The sequence below is a fragment of the Euleptes europaea genome, chromosome 15, assembly GCF_029931775.1.
Source record: "Euleptes europaea isolate rEulEur1 chromosome 15, rEulEur1.hap1, whole genome shotgun sequence".
Classification (NCBI taxonomy): Eukaryota; Metazoa; Chordata; class Lepidosauria; order Squamata; family Sphaerodactylidae; genus Euleptes; species Euleptes europaea.
In genome coordinates, this window is record NC_079326.1 from 19069906 (window position 1) to 19087390 (window position 17485).

The window sequence follows — 17485 nt, forward strand, 5'->3', positions numbered from 1 at the left end:
ATATATATACATATACATACACACACATATATGTGTGTGTGTGTGTGTGTATATATATATATATATATATACATACACACATATATGTATATATAATATATGTAAGTGCTGCTTTATCTTTCACTCTGAAAAGAAGAGGTATAGTAAAATGAGCCGGTCTTCACGTATGATAGTGTTATAAATGCTGAAAAGACATGGGAGGTGCACAAATTTACAGTATTTCTGCAACCACAATTAAGAACCGTAAATTTGATGGCTGTTTCTAGCTGCATCGAATGTTCATGCATTGATTATTTATAACTGAATACGCCAGCTACAACTTGTTGCTTGGTTTATGAATGAGTGTATTTTTTGTGTATTTATACTGTATGTATGATTTGCATGTTTCAGAGAAGGGATATGTAACATATACTGACAAATGTTTACAACAAACGTGGAGAGAAGTGTACATACATTTTTGTATGTTTAGATATACCATAAATACTCAGGATTGGAGCTGCTTGTAAGTATAACAGATATACAGAACATTTATGCCAGAATCCATAAGTAATATGAAAGTGGCGCTTCATGTTAAGCGGTAGGCCTTATTGGAAGCCACCTTCCCAGGAGCACTTCACAGAATAGGGATCATCTGCCGGCTGTGGCCAGCAATGGCAAAGCATCCCCGCTAAGGCAATGTGAAAACTGCTCAGGCCTCCATCAGTGATTTTCTTTAAGAAAACCCAGTTGACTGCTGGATGTCCTTAGCTTTCAGAAGGGGTGGGGAAAAGAAAATAAAGTTTATATAATCTTTTTGATGTGAAAGTGCATTTAAATGTTTGGCTTGATGCAGTAATAGAGACACAGAGCTGTTAATGGTTATATAGATCATTTAAGATTTAAGAACTGAAATACGTAAACTTATATATAGTGAGATTAGTACTTTTTTTAAAAAAAACTTAAGTTATTAGTGAACAGGGGTCACTGTTTTTCATTAGCATTTCATACTGACAGCCACGTTTTGAATTCCAAAAAAAGTGTGTGTGATGTGAGTGAAATGCCATATTTCTTTTACAGGTGGAATACTATATCTTTGCAATAAATAAATACAATTGTTGGTATCCCAACTTCTCCCTTATACTCAGATAATAAAATAACCATCACGTATGCTACGTGAATTGTACTTGTGATTGTAGTATCAAAACTGGAGGTTGTTTTTTCAGCTCCGAATAATCACTCTCCAATTAAACCACTAAATATACATTTTTATGGCTGTAAGTGTCATCTTACTGTTTTTCAGTCACCTGGCTTTTTGTGGGACAAATTATGACCATTGTGAATGTTGATGGGGGTTTCTGTTAAAAGCCAATGTTCCTGTTCTACCTGTTGATCCCAAGCGCATGGAAGTTACCTCAGCAAAAATTCAGTATGGTAGCAAGTGTTACATACTGGGTATTTAATGTACAGATCTTAATAAGTTTTCCTCCGTGTCTGAGAGGCATCCACTACTTAAATGTGTTCTTGCACAGTTTATGCTCTAATTTGGTTATAAACATTTCAGAAGCGTGTCTGAAGTTTTCAGCCTTTTTTAGGTACACTAAACAAAGTGCTTTAAAATCAAAATGGTTAAGCATGTATCCAGTTTGTAGTTACAGTATCCTGTAACTACTTGTGCATCAATTACTATGTAATATTTAGTTGCCAGTAATGCAAAACTTTGTACTACATACTTGAATACGTTTATTTTGAACGATGGGTGTGTTTCTTAACACTTCTTGAATGTGGATACTATAAATAATGTGTCTTCAGATTTTAATCTAGCCCTTTGCCCTGCCGTCTGCTTCATCCAAAACTGTTAATTATTTACCTGTGTAACTTTCTACATTGAAAGAATATTTCTTAAACCCTGTATTGTGATATTCAAATCCTGCATTGTTGCATATTTTTAGCCTTTTTAGACTCCTTTCTACCTCATCCGTGCTTTTAAATCCTGGGGGGAAATTGCCATACAGTGTAAGCTAAAATTGCAATGTCTTAAATTGTGATGGCCAGTAGGAAGAAGGTAACCAGTAAATGTTTACTTTAAATAAAATTAATTTACAAAGCTTCACGGTATTTGCTTACAAGCATATAGATTTGCCTTGGAATGCATTTTACCCACTACTTTATGAAGGTATGGTATAATGGTCGTGTGTTCTAATACAGATGTAGAAATTAATAAAGGTATAGCAATTGCCTGTTAAATTTGCAGAAATAATTTGATATAATTTCTTGAGGTTGTCCAATCCTATACTGCAGCACATTGCCACAGGATGGGACCTGGATCTGCCATATCTTCTCCATGCTGTATTTGCAAGGTCTTATCAAAAAAAGGTTTCCACCTCTATCCCTGTTCTTCTTGTTTGACAAAACTCTGCTGAAACGATGCAAGCATAATTTTAATTGGAACTTGTGCCTGTAAGGATCAAACTTCAGATGTACCACAGAACTCTAAAATGCTGGCTGGAGATAAACAATTGATGAGACTGGGATCACCACGAAAGTCGGTTCTGAGTATCACTGTTAATCGAACACTTGAATACGTTTTCTGCAGCACCTTGCGAAAATGTCATGGTTTATTTCTTACAGTGCAGTCCTAACACTACCATCCTGGGAGTGAGCACCACTGAGTAGACCTGAGCAGGATTTTGAGTAGGTCTGTTAAGATGTGTGTTCTTAATTTATAGAAAAATATAAATAGTTAATCTCAATTTTAAGAAAAACGTTAGAAAAAATGGCAAGATTGCAATTTTAAAATAAATTATTTCAGCCAAGGCTCTAAGAAGATATTCACAGAATATTTACTGAAGTCTGAAATCTTAACATTGGAGTGGTTTGGGGAAAGTATATGCCAATATTCTTATTAGACAGTGGAAAGGTGATTATTATTAGTAAGGAATCTGAAACCAATATGAGTGGGGTATAAGGATTAATCTCAGCTTTCCGTACTAAGTTTCTACCGTAACAAGAAGCAGCTTGATATGAACCATGGTGTACACCCTGCTTCAAATGTATATGCTAAGACTTTAAAGTGTTTGCAAGCTTTTGTTTAGCCTCAGCAGTTGATATATGGTTACAGTTTCACTGTACCACCTTGTAGTTTGCCATGATGGAAATTTTGGAAAATTTTCCAATGCTTTATTTTTCTGTGGAAAATTTTCTTCCCTAGAGTCAGTTTATCTATAGCTGTTAGGGTTATTCTTCTGCAAATAAATCATGTTAGATGGTGCATTTGCCTTCTTTTGCGATCCCCGCATAATTGGTAGTTGATAGTGCTGCCAACTTTTTACTTAAAGTTCCTTTTTATAGAAATGTTTCAATATCTTTCCCCATCAATCAGATACATGCACTTAAGGAATATTGTAGATAAGATTATGCTAGGAATGAAATCCTGAACGTGAGTTTCTTGTGGCATAATTGCTCTTTTAGGATAGTGCAAAGGGAGAAAAAGGGCCGGAGCAGAAAGGGTGAGATGGGATTAAGCAGGTTCATTATACAAGATGCAGAAAATGAAAGGGAAATGCATGACTTGAGAATGTTCTAGTATGAGAAACCTAATATCGGTGAATATTGCAAATATTGTAAATACATGCAGCATTTGTATATGAAACGCTCATTGTGCAAAATATGTTGGGGGGCAAGGCTCTTCCATATCCTTTCTGTGGGATACAGTTTTCAGCGACCTTAATTCTGTGCTGCAGCATGAAATAGTGTGAGGAATTGTCAAATAATAGAAGTTAATAGAAGATGTGTGGTTTGGAACCTAACAGTAAATTAGGTATTTGTAGTTTAGCATAGTGTGGAGTGGGGATTTATCACTTCATTGTTGTATGCCTTAGCTGTATTCCTGCTGAAGGTTTCTGTTGATGAGACTAGCAAGCTGCCTAACGAAAGCAAGAAATTGTTCAGTTTTACACTTAAAATTTGGTGTCTGTTTTTTAATCTCATACCTTGACTCAGAGTTTAATGGCGCATGTTTGTGATCTTTTTTATGTAATGAGATTCTTATGGCAGCATTTTGTGAAACAAACATGTACAAACTGTAGAATGAATGGGAAGGCTGGGTTTTTTTAATTATTATACTGGTATTGAGATCTGAGTGGATATTTTGCAGGTGGGGGCTTTTGTGGGTAGACGTTGCCCCTCACATGAACACGCATGAAGCTGCCTTTGACTGAATCATACCATCGGTCCATGAAAGTCGGTATTGTCTACTCAGACTGGCAGGAGCTCTCCAGGGTCTCAGGTAGAGGTCTTTCACATCCATCTACTGCCTGGTCCTTTTTAAATGGAGATGCCAGGGATTGATCCTGGGAACTTTGGCCTGTGAAACAGGCTCTTCTGCTGAGCCTCAGCTCCTTCCTGCTCCCCACTGCCCAATAGCTACTTGTATACCCTCTCTCATACACAGGCATCCCTGTCAAAAAGCCCAGCAAAGGGTGTTCATTACCTAGCAGCTCCCTTTTTGTTGATTTTGATTATAAAAGATAAAGGGGTAACCATATGCAAGCTTGATTTTGCTGGATTTTTTAAGTACTAGCAAAATTATTTGTGGGATTTGCTCAAGGGACATAACTGCTTTCAGCGGAAACTTTTCTATAGCTTTGAAGAGTTTGACTCTCAATTATTTCCTTTTTAATTTCTACTACACAAGCAGATGGAGCTGTATTTTGTGACCGTTACTGGAGCAGCATAGAAAACTAATAAAATTTCTTATGCAAATTAAGATTGACTTTTTTCAAGTGCGTACATGTTGAACATGTAAAAAAAGCTTGAAACAAGTAATGCTGTAAAATAGTACAATTATTCAGACTAGTGTAGGTGAGCAGTCCCCTTTTATTCCCATAGCAATCCTCATGAGATGGGTTATGCTAGTCTGGAGACCAGTGCAAAGTGAATTTAATAGCAGCATAGGGATTACATGCAGTACTCCAGTTGGTACACCATAATAACTTGAAGAATGAACATTTTAAAATGATGATAAAATACTGTGGGTTTTATTAGAGAAATGATAGCAAATAACTCAATGGTGTTAATTTATATATTGTCCTATTTAAACAAAACCTGTGTTCTGCATAATAACTACTCAGGTGCTGATGTCCAGAGTAAATTATGCAAATTAGTACAATAAATGCAAGTTGCTTATTTTATATGTCAACTTTTACTACATGTAGGGTTTGGAATGGTTTAACTTGTGTGTTTTGCAAAGTTAACAAGGGGTATAGGTAAGCAATGGGCAACTGGGGAGTATTTTAAAAAATATTAGCTGTTAACAACTCTGTTTGGAGCAAGTAGAATTGATTTTACATTCATCTAATGAAGAGCTAATAAATCAAGATATGTTGATTTCTATCTGTTGGAATCAATAAATTGCCTGATGTGCTTACTTGATTCTCATCTTTTGTGTGTGTTTTCCTGTTTTGTGGTGCTCGTGTGCTCTTAAGGAGAATCAGGAATCAGATTTTTCAGGATTCAGTTCTACATTCCACAAATAGCAAAAGATTGCACGTGCACATACACAGGAAACTATTAATTCTACAGCAATGTGATAATTGTGGTCTAGGTATATATCTTTTTTAGCTTAATCAGAGTTTTGTGCCAAGGTGACCCCCAAATTCATTGCCAAGAAGATTTGCATTCTTTGACCTATTATGTCTGTGTTTTGCATGACGCCTACAGTTATATCTACTTATATTACTTATAGACGGGGAAAGAGCTAGATGGGGCACTGAAACCCCTATTCCTTGGCCATGAGAGAACTTATTAATAGATTCCTGACATTATCAGGCATTGATCTAAACCACTGGTTCCCAACCGGGGGTCCGTGGACCCCCAGGGGTCCGCGAGAACTAAATTAAGGTCCGCGAAACAAAGTTATAAACCCATAATAAATTAATATTTTCAATTAAAAGTTCTCTATTATAAAAATATATATTCAAATATTATTCTAAGTTTAATGTTTAACTAACAGTTATGATTGAAGTTTATTTTCAAATTCTCGGAATTTTTATTTTGAACCTTGGGGTCCCTGCACTGAACAAAAAAGTCCTAGTGGTCCCTGGTCAAAAAAAGGTTGGGAACCACTGATCTAAACTGTCAAAGCTGTGATTGGGGAAAAACAACAACCAGAAACCTTGTGGGATCTTGAATATTTTTCTTTTTAAAGACCAAGTCTAGATAAATTGTGCCAAACTACCTGAAGCCACACTGCTTCCAGCAGTCTTGGAGGAGGAAAATTGTCTAACACTGTTTCAGTCTGGATTCAGGCATGGATTTGGGACAATTTGTTTGGCCCCCCTGGTTATTGTGTTAAACATTATGCTGGACTGGGTGGACCATTGATCTGTTCCAGCAGGCGCTACTTGTATTCTTAGGCCTTAATTCTCCTCACAAGCTTTTGGCAGGAGAGTTAACATGGCAACTGCATCCCCTTTTGATTTTCCTGGACCTCTAAGTGGCTTTCAGTACCATCAACCATGGTAACATTCAGGAACGGCTGGCAGGGTTGGGAATAGGGGGGTGATGTGCGTCAGTGGTTCCACTTTTATTTGGCTGTCAAATCGTAAAATGTATTGGAGGACTTTTCCCTGTGGCTGTTTAGCATCTACATGAAATCACTGGAAGAGATAGTCCAAGAATTTGGACTGAGGTATCAAAATGTGGATGGCACCCTGCTCTGTTTATTCCTAACAACTGAGTTGAATATGTGGAAGTCCTGAATAGATGCCTAGAGAAGGCAAGGAGGTGGATGAGGGCCAGTAGCTAAAGTTCAGTCCAGAGAAGACTGAGGTGCTATTGATCAGTGACAGAGCTGCTTGAGGATTGATGAATCAGCCTTTCCTGGAGGGAGCTTTACTTTCCCTGAAGGGAAGTAGGTTCACAGTTTGGGGTTGGAACTGGCCTAGAGTTGGATGGTCAGGTCTCCTCTGTTACCAGCCTCCCTCACTTTGATCTGTGCACCCTTCACTCCCAGCCTGAATTTATGTACTGGATGTGTTAAAACTGTAAGGCCCAAGGCAAGCACAGAGCATGGAGGAATAAATGCCATATTATGTCACTCAAGATGGATTTTGCAGTAACTTGAAACAGTGCAGCAGTAATCTTGCATGCCACGACAATTCTTGAAAAAGTCATTGGGTGGGAGAAAGCCATCAAATCACACCAGGCTAGAACACAAAGACTACTCCCCAGTATTTTCCTTTATGTGCTAAGCAATCACCACTATTGCAATTTGGACATTTAAGTGCCTCGTGACAGCTGGGAACTTTCCATTCAAATCTCCCATTGTCCCAAAATTCCTGCCACAGGTGTGATTCAGCATCAAGCCTGTAATCTGGAAATCTGTCTTGTACCAGTTTCCATTAATTTCATAGACGCTCCCCAGTCTACTGCCCTTCCCTGCTAATTAAATTAGTGCTCTTCTGATAATCCAACTTCCAGGCCATTCTTAAATCCTTTTTTGCAATCCTTAGTTAAAGACTCCATGTTATCCTATGCCCCCAAATACTATAGCTTGGCTTCAGAGCCAATAATTTGAGTCTGATATTGGCTCCTACTTGGACAGCAATGGAAATTTCCAATCCACAGGATCCCTCCTCCTTCCATCCTGATTTCTATGCAGGCTAAGGCTGTTACCGCACTAGGTATTCCCAGCAATGTATTAAGAGTTTGGAAATGTTATAAAAAAATACTGTTCGCACTTTCTATGTATTCCCACCGATGTATTAAGAGTTTGAAACTATTATAAAAAATACTGTTCGCACTTTGGCCCCTTTAGCTGTGAAGACGTCTTCCAACTATTTATAAGCCGTGGTATCCAAAAACCCTTTTAAAGCGATGTTTTTTACAACATTTTCAAACTCTTAATACATCGCTGGGAATACAAAGTTCGGTAACCCATATCGAAAGATACATCTTTTCTTCCAGTCTTAATCTTTCTCCCCTTATTTTCCAACCCACACTTGCACTACACAGACAGATAGCAGTTTTAGTGTCTCTGGTAGTTGTAGCCTCACACTTGGAAGACTGGGCACCTCTGCTGCAATGGGCCCCCTTCTTTGTCCTATTCCCCATTTTCTCCACATTTACACCTCTACTTTAGCAGTCGCTCTTATTGATTTCTGGTTGATGTTGTGATATTGTTCTGTTTGGATAGGAATGTGCTATTTGTCTATGACTGATTTAGTATTTGCTTAGGATAAGTTTCCCCTCCCAAATATTGTACCAAATCCCCCCAATAAAGTCTGTATTTTTTTTTTTGAATCTGTAAATTTGGTCTCTGTCCTTTTAGTGCTGAACATGCTACTCACTGCCTCCTTTTTGGGTAAAAATATTTTCCTGCTTTCTGTGCAAACATGTAAGCTAATTCCCTGTGTTCATCTGAACATATGTTGACATGTTTATGGGGTAACACCTCCATGACATGTAGCATATGAGCAGCAGTTTATATGCCATTTCTTCAAAAGAGTAATCTGGCCACAGTGATCCATACTCTGATCACATCAGGTTAGCTTACTGTAATATGCTTTATATGGGGCTGCCTTTGAAAACTTCTATTGGTCCACAATGTGGCAGCCAGACTACTGTGCTGAAAAAACTGTACTAACAGCCTGTCTGTTTCTGGGCACAATTGAAAATGCTGATTCTTACCCCCTGAGGCCCCAAATGGCTTGGGGCCAAGGTACTTGAATTACTGTCTCCTCCTATACTGTCCAGCCTGCCAGTTAAGATCCTCCTCACAAGGTGACCTATTTGTGGCCTGTAGAGGTGAGACCACTAGTGGCCAGAGATATGAGTAGTACTTCCCCTTCCAAATACACCACGAGAGCCAGAGGGTGGTGTAGCGGTTGAGAGCAGTGGTTTGAAGTGGTGGAGTCTGATCTGGAGAGCCGGGTTTGATTCCCCATTCCTCCACATGAGCGGCGGAGCCTAATCTGGTGAACTGGATTTGTTTCCCCACTCCTACACATGAAGCCTGCTGGGTGACCTTGGACTAATCACACTCTCTCGGCCCCACCTACCTCACAGGGTGTCTGTTGTGGGGAGGGGAAGGGAAGGTGATTGTAGCCAGTTTGATTCTTCCTTAAGTGGTTGAGAAAGTCAGCATATAAAAACCAACTCTTCTTCAGTGGTGATATCTCACCTCTGGAATGCCTTTCCCCTTGAGGCTCCTATGGTGCCTACCCTACTTAAATTAAGAGCCAAAAAGGTTAAGGCAATATAAATGTATAGGCTCAATATACATTAAAGTATAAATCTAAATAAATATAGGAATATATATATTTATTACAATATTCCTTAAAAAAACATATCCTGGCCCAAATGATAGCCTCTCAAATATGCAAAAATGCAAAGGACCATTATTGACCCTGACCAAACACGTTTTGGCCCATTGGCCACCTTCAGTGGTCAAATAACATTAATATTAATCATACAGAAAGGCCCTAGACATTAAAAATAGTACATTCATAGTCTCAAAAATAGACCAAAATGAATGTCATAATAATAACATTGTGACCAAAGGCAGAGATATAAATCAGAGGCTCTTGCTTAGTGCCTTGGTGCCATGGCCAGGCACATGTTTCCTAGATGGTAATTCAGATGTGTGCCTTCCTGTCCTGGTCAAAGGATAATGTGATGTCTGGAGCCCATATTCATGTATTAGTGTTTGTAGAGTTTATTTTCTGGTCTAAAGATCTTTTTGCAAAAGACTGTTCTGCATGCTGATAATGATCATTACCCACTGACAAATACCATAGCCGTTGCTCCCATATATCAGAAGTGTTAACAAGCGTGTTGCTATTTTTGCTATTTCTTGAAAACAGGAATATTCCTGATCTATGGTTCTTGTAGATTATCCAGGCTGTGTGACCGTGGTCTTGGTATTTTCTTTCCTGACGTTTCGCCAGCAGCTGTGGCAGGCATCTTCAGAGGAGTAACACTGAAGGACAGTTACTCCTCTGAAGATGCCTGCCACAGCTGCTGGCGAAACGTCAGGAAAGAAAATACCAAGACCACGGTCACACAGCCCAGATAACCTACAAGAACCAATGAACTCTGACCGTGAAAGCCTTCGACAATATTCCTGATCTATATTTACTAGATACTGCTGCTCTAGTTTCAACACAGTCGATCGTTTTAAAAAATAAAAATGTCCTAGCCAGTTGGTTCCTATAAAATGTAAGTTCCTTTGTCACACAGATTGAGAATCCCTGATTTAAAGGTAAGAAAAAGTGGAAAGAGTGATTTATGCTTATATTGAGGAGGGAAACTATAAATTTCAAACCAATTTATTATTTTCTATGTTATGATTGCCATATTGAAAATACTAAGTAAAGGTTTCAAAAATGAGTATTCATAGCTCAGTAGATCAATGTCATCAATCATATGTCAGTGAATTTTGTATGAAAAAATTAACCTGAGATAACTACCTTTTTGCCTTGGTGCATGATGATTTCCCTTTAACACAGTTTCTGAGGGTTTTCAAGTGGACTATAGCACCCATTAGTACATGTTACCAAAACAACCAGTTCTCATATTTGGGGTTGCTATAGTTGCTGCATCAGTGGGAATAGGGAAGATAATCGATAGCGGGCAGGTGAAGGTCTAGGATCTATCTACAAAGTATATATACATCCCATAATGTTAAGAATTAATAACAAATAATTGTTGATATTTACCATAGTTTTGTCTGACTTATTCTGAAACTGAAAGGAAATGTTGGTTTGATTCAAGTCATGTAACCTTTAAATAATAGCAGATCTTGACGTTTGTTTGACACAAAGCGTTGCAAAGTTCATGTGTTTCCCATTACAAATGGATGCTGTAGCAACTGTAGAGCAGTAGGCCGCTCATGCTGGTCCCTGTGTTAAGTATAATTAAAAGCAAGAAGAAAAACATTAGAGAAGATTTTGTGGGCAAGTGATTTAACAGCTAGATGGTAAATGAACTCAGGGCTGTTTTGTGTTACAGGTTTTGCCTATATTGCTATGTAATTGTCTATAACATATTTATTTTGACACTAATAATAGGCTTATAGTCATGTTCAGACAAGGCTCAAGGAGTTTTCACATTTCCCTGTATTCTAGCAGCCTCCCTTCTGATCCCTGGAAAGATTATTACTAGGATTGTGGGATCCACATGGAAGAACAGCCAAGTTAGGGAGCTTTACTTTCAGAAGATACAGAAGGATTGGTTTCACCCCCTTCCCTCTCCTCCCTGACATACACCAAACCACATGGCTGTTGTTCTACGCAGGTCTGGCTACACTAGGAAAGATCTTTCCAGGTGCCAGAAGAAGCTGTTGAGAACATGGAAAAATCAGCATTTGATACACTAGTGGTTGGATGATCCATAAATCACACAATATTTTCATCCTGTCTTGAGGATATAACATTTCAACTCAACACGGTACCTATTAAAATTTATGCACACAATATGATATAACCCTAAAATGCATCCTTATTACAGTCCCGTTAAATATTTCTGTGTAACAGACCTTGGACAAGCTAATGGTCTTTCTACAAAATTAAGGTGTTTTCGATGCCCATAAGATAATTAATTCCTACATTTATTTTAAACATTTATTTTTTTCATGAGACCCCAATTCAGTCATAACATTTCATCACTGAGTGCAGTGCCAACTGAGTACACATGAAGCTGACTTATAGTGAACCAGACCCTTGGTCCATCAAAGTCAGTATTGTCTACTCAGACCGGCAGCGGCTCACCAGGGTCTTAGGCAGAGGTCTATACTTTCACCTACTTGCCTAGTCCCTTTTACTGGAGATGCCGGGGATTGAACCTGGGACCTTCTGCATATCAAGCAGATGCTCTACCACTGAGCCATAGCCCCTCCCCTCTCCTAGACAAGTGTCACCTTTAGTAAGTCACTTCAAAAATTACACAACTTACATTGTATTGTTCACATTTTTCATCACAATCTTTGGTTTAGACAAAAAAAAAACCATTGCATTAAGTATTATCCTTAAAGCTATGTCTCAGTCTTAAGCACACTTACCTAGTTAAGCATACGTGGACAAAATCAGCTGCTTTTCTTGAGCAATGACTGGGTATTGAAGGCATCAGTCCTCTATGGGCCCCAATATAAAACAGGGCTGCTATTCTATCCATGGATGCCAGTGGTGGTTTTCCTGTGGCCATCTCAAATACAGTGCAACCAATGCTCCAGATGTCTGATTTTCTTCCATAGCCAGATTCATTTATTACTTCCGGTGCCATCCAGTAAGGAGTGCCGTGGACAGACTTGAGTGGTTCACTGTATGCATCAGTCAGACTTACACACGCCAAACGTTTCGCACATCCAAAGTCTATGAGCTTGATCACACCATTTGGCATAAGCATAACATTGTTGCCTTTAATATCCCTGTGCACAACATGGTTTTCATGCAGGTATGCAACTCCGTGCAGAATTTGTCTTGTATATTTACAAAAGATTATTTCAGGCAATGGCCCAAAACGGTGGATAATACTTGAAATTGAGCCCCCAGGAACAAACTCCATGAAGATACTCACAGCGTTATCTTTTAAACATGTCCCCAGGTACCCCACGATGTTAATGTGTTCAAGAGTTTTCAAAATCTCAACTTCTTCTTGTAATTTCTGGTATTCTTTTTCAGTCCCAACGTGATCGCAGGCACCCAGGGCTACTTGTTTCACAGCTATTAATTGTCCCTGGCTTGTAAGTCCACAATACACCTATAAATAAAATCATAACTTCCTGTTTAAAATGGAACTAACACTTGAAAAATATTTCTAATATTAATACTACAGAATTATTACTACAGAATACTACAGAATTCTAATCTAGTTTAATTTATGCCTGTAATAGAAGTCAAGTCAAGTCATATCATCCTTTATTGGCATAAAGTCACTACATATGGTAGCGTGTAAAAATATAAATATTTGAGATATAACCTTACAAAATGGTTAAAAGACACTTGCGTAAGATAGCGTTGTGAGCTAACACATCAGTCTATTTAAATAATTTGCGGCGTTCTATAGCAATCTTTAAAAATTGTGCTACCTTCTCCAGAACATAGAGCGAACAATTATTCAAAAGAAAGGAAGCATTACTGGAATCGAAGGCAGTAATAGAATTTTGTCTGATATAGCAGGGGCATGTAGAATTTAAACTATGTTTAAATGTCAGCTCATTTTGTATGTGTGTGTGTGAAAGAGAACTATGTGTGATCGCCATTTTCTAGAAACGGCAATGTGCATATTTGGCAGCTATTGTTCATGTGAATGCATACCCCTGAAAATCTAGTTTTCAGGAGGCACATACTGAACCTGCACATTTCCCTTTTCATTAAACAAAACAGTGATTTCACATACTGAGATGATTGCACATAGCATGCAGGATAGAAGCACAAGAACTATAATGCTCCCAAAGGGCTATAGTCATGCAGGGTTTGTGCACTGATTGGTTGTGCAGCATCATTAGGTGTGGAAAAGAGCAATACGTTTCTGTATACTTTGCTAACATACACAAAAAGCCTCCTGCCTACCCTAATGAAACCCCTCAGTTCTTGTCCATTATCTCTTTCACTGGTAGAACTTCATGGTTCCCCAAAATGAAGAGCTGAATTTGGAAAACAATTGGAAATGGTGCCAAAACTTGCTCTATTTTTCTAATCCTGGATCCTGTTGTTTTCTATGGGGATGAGTAAAGAAGTTGCAATCACACATGTAGCTCAGGTACATACAAAACCTGGCTTCTCAGGCAGGTTAGCTGCAATATTAAGATCAGGAGCCACTAGTTGTAAATTGTGTGTGTGTGTAAAGTGCCATCAAGTCACAGCTGATTTATGGTGACCCCTTTTGGGGTTTTCATGGCAAGAGACTAACAGAGGTGGTTTGCCAGTGCCTTCCTCTGCACAGCAACCCTGGTATTCCTTGGTGGTCTCCCATCCAAATACTAACCAGGGCTGACCCTGCTTAGCTTCTGAGATCTGACGAGATAAGACTAGCCTGGGCCATCCAGATCAGGGCTGTAACTACTTTTACTTCCTTGTTTTTGCATGTAAACCAATGGACATAATTCATAATTCAACATTAATGGGAGGAAACAAATGCAAGCCTTAAGTGATAAGCATTTTACTAACTGCAGCCATAAATATTTATATAGCAGGGAATTTAAGACCTCATCCAGGTTTCCCCTTCAAAGCCAGCCACAGGGATGAGAGAAACTTTATACCTACTTCTGAGATACTGGGAAACAAGCATTCTGAATCTAGGTGTCTTACTATATACCAAAATGTTTTGAGAAATGCAATAAATAGAACTATTATGAATACAGTTGTGGCATGGGAATGTACCATAAAATATGAACTCCCTCTGCAACTTACTGTGCCATAGGCCCCTTTTCCAAGGATTTCACCTTTGGTCCACATAATAGTATCTTCATTAGTTAAGCTGCTTTCTGAAAATATTACTGCATTGAAAAATCTATTTTCCCTGTTGGGCTCTAGGACAGTTGGACAGCAATTCTGTAAGAGATGGTAGAGAAGTATACAATATAGACTGAGTGTGAAATAACACAAAATAATTTGTGATTTGCCTTGATAATTGTATACATCATGTAGAATGTACAATACAAAGTTTGTAGTGCATTTTGCACACAATATCCTTGATTAAGAAGAATTTAATAATAAATCAATTGGTGGTAACTATTAATCAGATGTCCCACTTGAAGACACTCCCTAAGTCATGGGATAAACCCAACATTGATGTTATTCCTACAGTTGGTAAAGATTTGTCAAGGGTTGAGTCATTTAGACCTATCACATTATTTAATCAAGACTTAAGGATTTGGACCACTGTGATTGCAAATAAAAATTAACATCTATGTTAAATCTGATGAAATTTGGTTTATAAAGAACAGAAGCAAGTAAGATACATGATCAACGATTCTGTTTTGAATTATTGATCATCCATATGCATGATCAATAATTCAAAACAAGATTATACAATTGTGTTATGAATGCAGAGAAGGCTTTTGAATATGTTGAAAGGTCATACATTAGCCACCTTGTGTAACTTTTTAATCCTGGAGAACGTTTCAAGGAAAGGATTAATATACCACTTGCCTTCTGCACAAGTGCTGACAGATGGTGATGTTTCAGAACATTTTTCATTATGAAGGGATGGAGCAAGGATGCCCATTATTCCTTCCTTTTGTTTTCCTTCATTATCAGTTTATCTGCTGCTAAAGTGAACATTGCTTCCCTTTGGAGGAAAGTTCCTAACACCAAATTCAGAATGGTATTGAAGGATCTGATGTCTAGTTGAGAAGTCTGACAATATACATACATGTCTCTTGAGCAATTAGTTTTATTAATTTCTGGATAATGTTCTAGGACATTGTTTAGCCATATGTTTGAGATGTTATGAGTTAACATGATGTACATTTAAATGACTGGAACTTTTAAATAATATTGGCATGATTGCTGTCCATTTTCTGCCACGTTTCATTTTTTCCCTAGAGACAAAGAATAAAAACAAACAGCAAATGAGAACCTGAGCCTGTGACAAGGTGAGCTGCCCAAAGTGAGTTTATGCATGAGACGGGACATAGAGACTCTAAAACACCCTGAACCCTCTTGAACCTCCACTGTTGCACTGTCATTATCAAATAAACAGTTGACCAGAAAGGATTAATGACTGCTCACCTTATTATCAACATCAATAATTGACATGGCAACATTTGTTGCAGTGGCTTCTTTATTCCCAGTGCATCCCTTTTGTGCTTCACCATTTTCATTCTTCATAAGTACTCTGGAACCACTTGCACCATCAAGAGACAGTGATTCCGCTGCTAAGCAACACAAGTCCTCTGTTATTTCTTCACTGTTGGTACAGCTCAGGATATTTTGATATGTCTGGGGAAATGGGCTTGTAGAATGGCAAGTCCACTTAGGCGATGCATTTGTTAAGTTAACATTTCCCTGCTGGATATTTTGTTCAGGTGAGCTTGGCTCTCTCTCTACCAAAGAAAATGTAGTTGGTGCTCCTTGATCACCCCCACTGCACAAATCCTGACTTGCTTCCTGGTCCACAAGGCAATTGGGGGCTTTCGTTCTCCTGTGCTTTATGCATTTGCTATTTATATTTTTGTTTTCATTGGTTTCTCTTGCACTGCTTAAAAAAGGAGCATGCTTTGCGTGATCCTTAACCTGTGGCCAAAGTAATTCCTGGATGCTGGTAACAAATACTCTATGAATACAATCATCACCAACATCTGAAGAGTGTTCTAATGAGACTTCTTCAATAGCTGCTAAGCGTGAATTAGGAACAACTTCATTTGGTTTAGCAGATTGCGGAAACTCTGTGGAAACTGGAAGCCTGTGAGCATCATCTTCATAAAATGGTGTGGAATTCCTTGAAATGTTCGTTTGCCCATCTGTGCTGGAAGTGATTATGCCTTCACCTTGCTCTTGGTTAGTATCCTCCAAATCAGATGCCTCTCTCGGCATCACATCCTTATGCTTCTGTTTAATGCCATGAGAATTCTTGGGTGGTTTAGGATATGTTTTCCTCTGGATATTTCTTGCTCTGCTGTTTCTCTTGCTGAGATGATTAGATTTATGCTTGATGGCACTGAGTCTCCCAGCTGGAGCAGAATGCACACTCCTGCAACGCCTGTTCTCATGTCCTGTAGGCTCACGAGAGTAGACCGGAGTCCCAAACATTTCATAAATACCAGGGCCTTTGTCATTGGAATGTATTTCCTTAAACATGTCACTGTATTTCAGATCCATGAAGTCCACGGTAGACTGTCCTAGTCTGATGGACAGTGGAGTGACGGCTTTTTCTAAGCTCACAGAGCTTTTGGAAATACAGGGAAGCAGCTGCTTTGGGGGCTTCTGATTACTCTGATCAAAATGGCATTTCACCTGCTGAGGTTGTCTCTTCTGAAACTTTGAGGAAACTCCAGCATTTTTGTAAGACTGTCCTTGGACATGAGAAATGGGATTCTTTGTTTTATTTGTCTGATGCTGGATGGAACTCTTGCCCAGAATAATGAAGTCTTGAGGCATCTTAGTACATGTTTTAGCTTTTAAAACAGATCTGGTCCTTTTCTCTTGACTTCATGTCCATCATTCTGTTTGAGAGAAAATATGTTAAAGGTGTGGCCCAGGTTAGATGGCACACTAGGGGGGCTGATCTTTCTTGGTACACAACATCTAGAAGCTTGGGGAATTTGAGGTGGCTCTTAATCTAATACTGTAATATGAATGATGGGAGCCATTTCACCAATGTTACCCTCAGCAGCTTCAGAGACACTGACATTTTCTACCACCCTCAAGCCTACAGTTGTACAAATACTGCTTTCTAGTTCCAAATCCATTAAAGCATTAGGCACAGTATTGACTAATGAAAGGCCAATGCCTTTGTTTGACCAGCTTGCATCTAAATCTGTATTTCTAAATTCAAGAGTAGACAT

The 17485-nt window shown here is 38.6% G+C and overlaps 1 protein-coding gene across 1 annotated transcript; it reads right to left on the minus strand.

Annotated features, from left to right (window-relative positions):
- Positions 1–10813: 10813 nt before the first annotated feature.
- MAP3K19 (mitogen-activated protein kinase kinase kinase 19) lies at positions 10814–17485 on the minus strand. Its single transcript, XM_056861167.1, has 5 exons — positions 17267–17485; positions 15711–17078; positions 14388–14528; positions 12038–12735; positions 10814–10880 (listed from the first exon to the last, which is right to left on the minus strand). The coding sequence occupies exons 1-5, from the start codon at positions 17483–17485 to the stop codon at positions 10814–10816; spliced, it is 2493 nt and encodes an 830-aa protein (XP_056717145.1).

Excerpts from the sequence above, each read along its gene's own strand:
- MAP3K19 (XM_056861167.1), bottom strand. The coding sequence starts at position 17,485 with ATGTCTACTCTTGAATTTAGAAATACAGATTTAGATGCAAGCTGGTCA. Across the intron at positions 17,079-17,266 it reads CTCCCATCATTCATATTACA|ATGCCTCAAGACTTCATTAT; the intron begins GTATTAGATTAA and ends ACATGTACTAAG. Across the intron at positions 12,736-14,387 it reads GAAAAGGGGCCTATGGCACA|GTGTATTGTGGACTTACAAG; the intron begins GTAAGTTGCAGA and ends TTTTATTTATAG.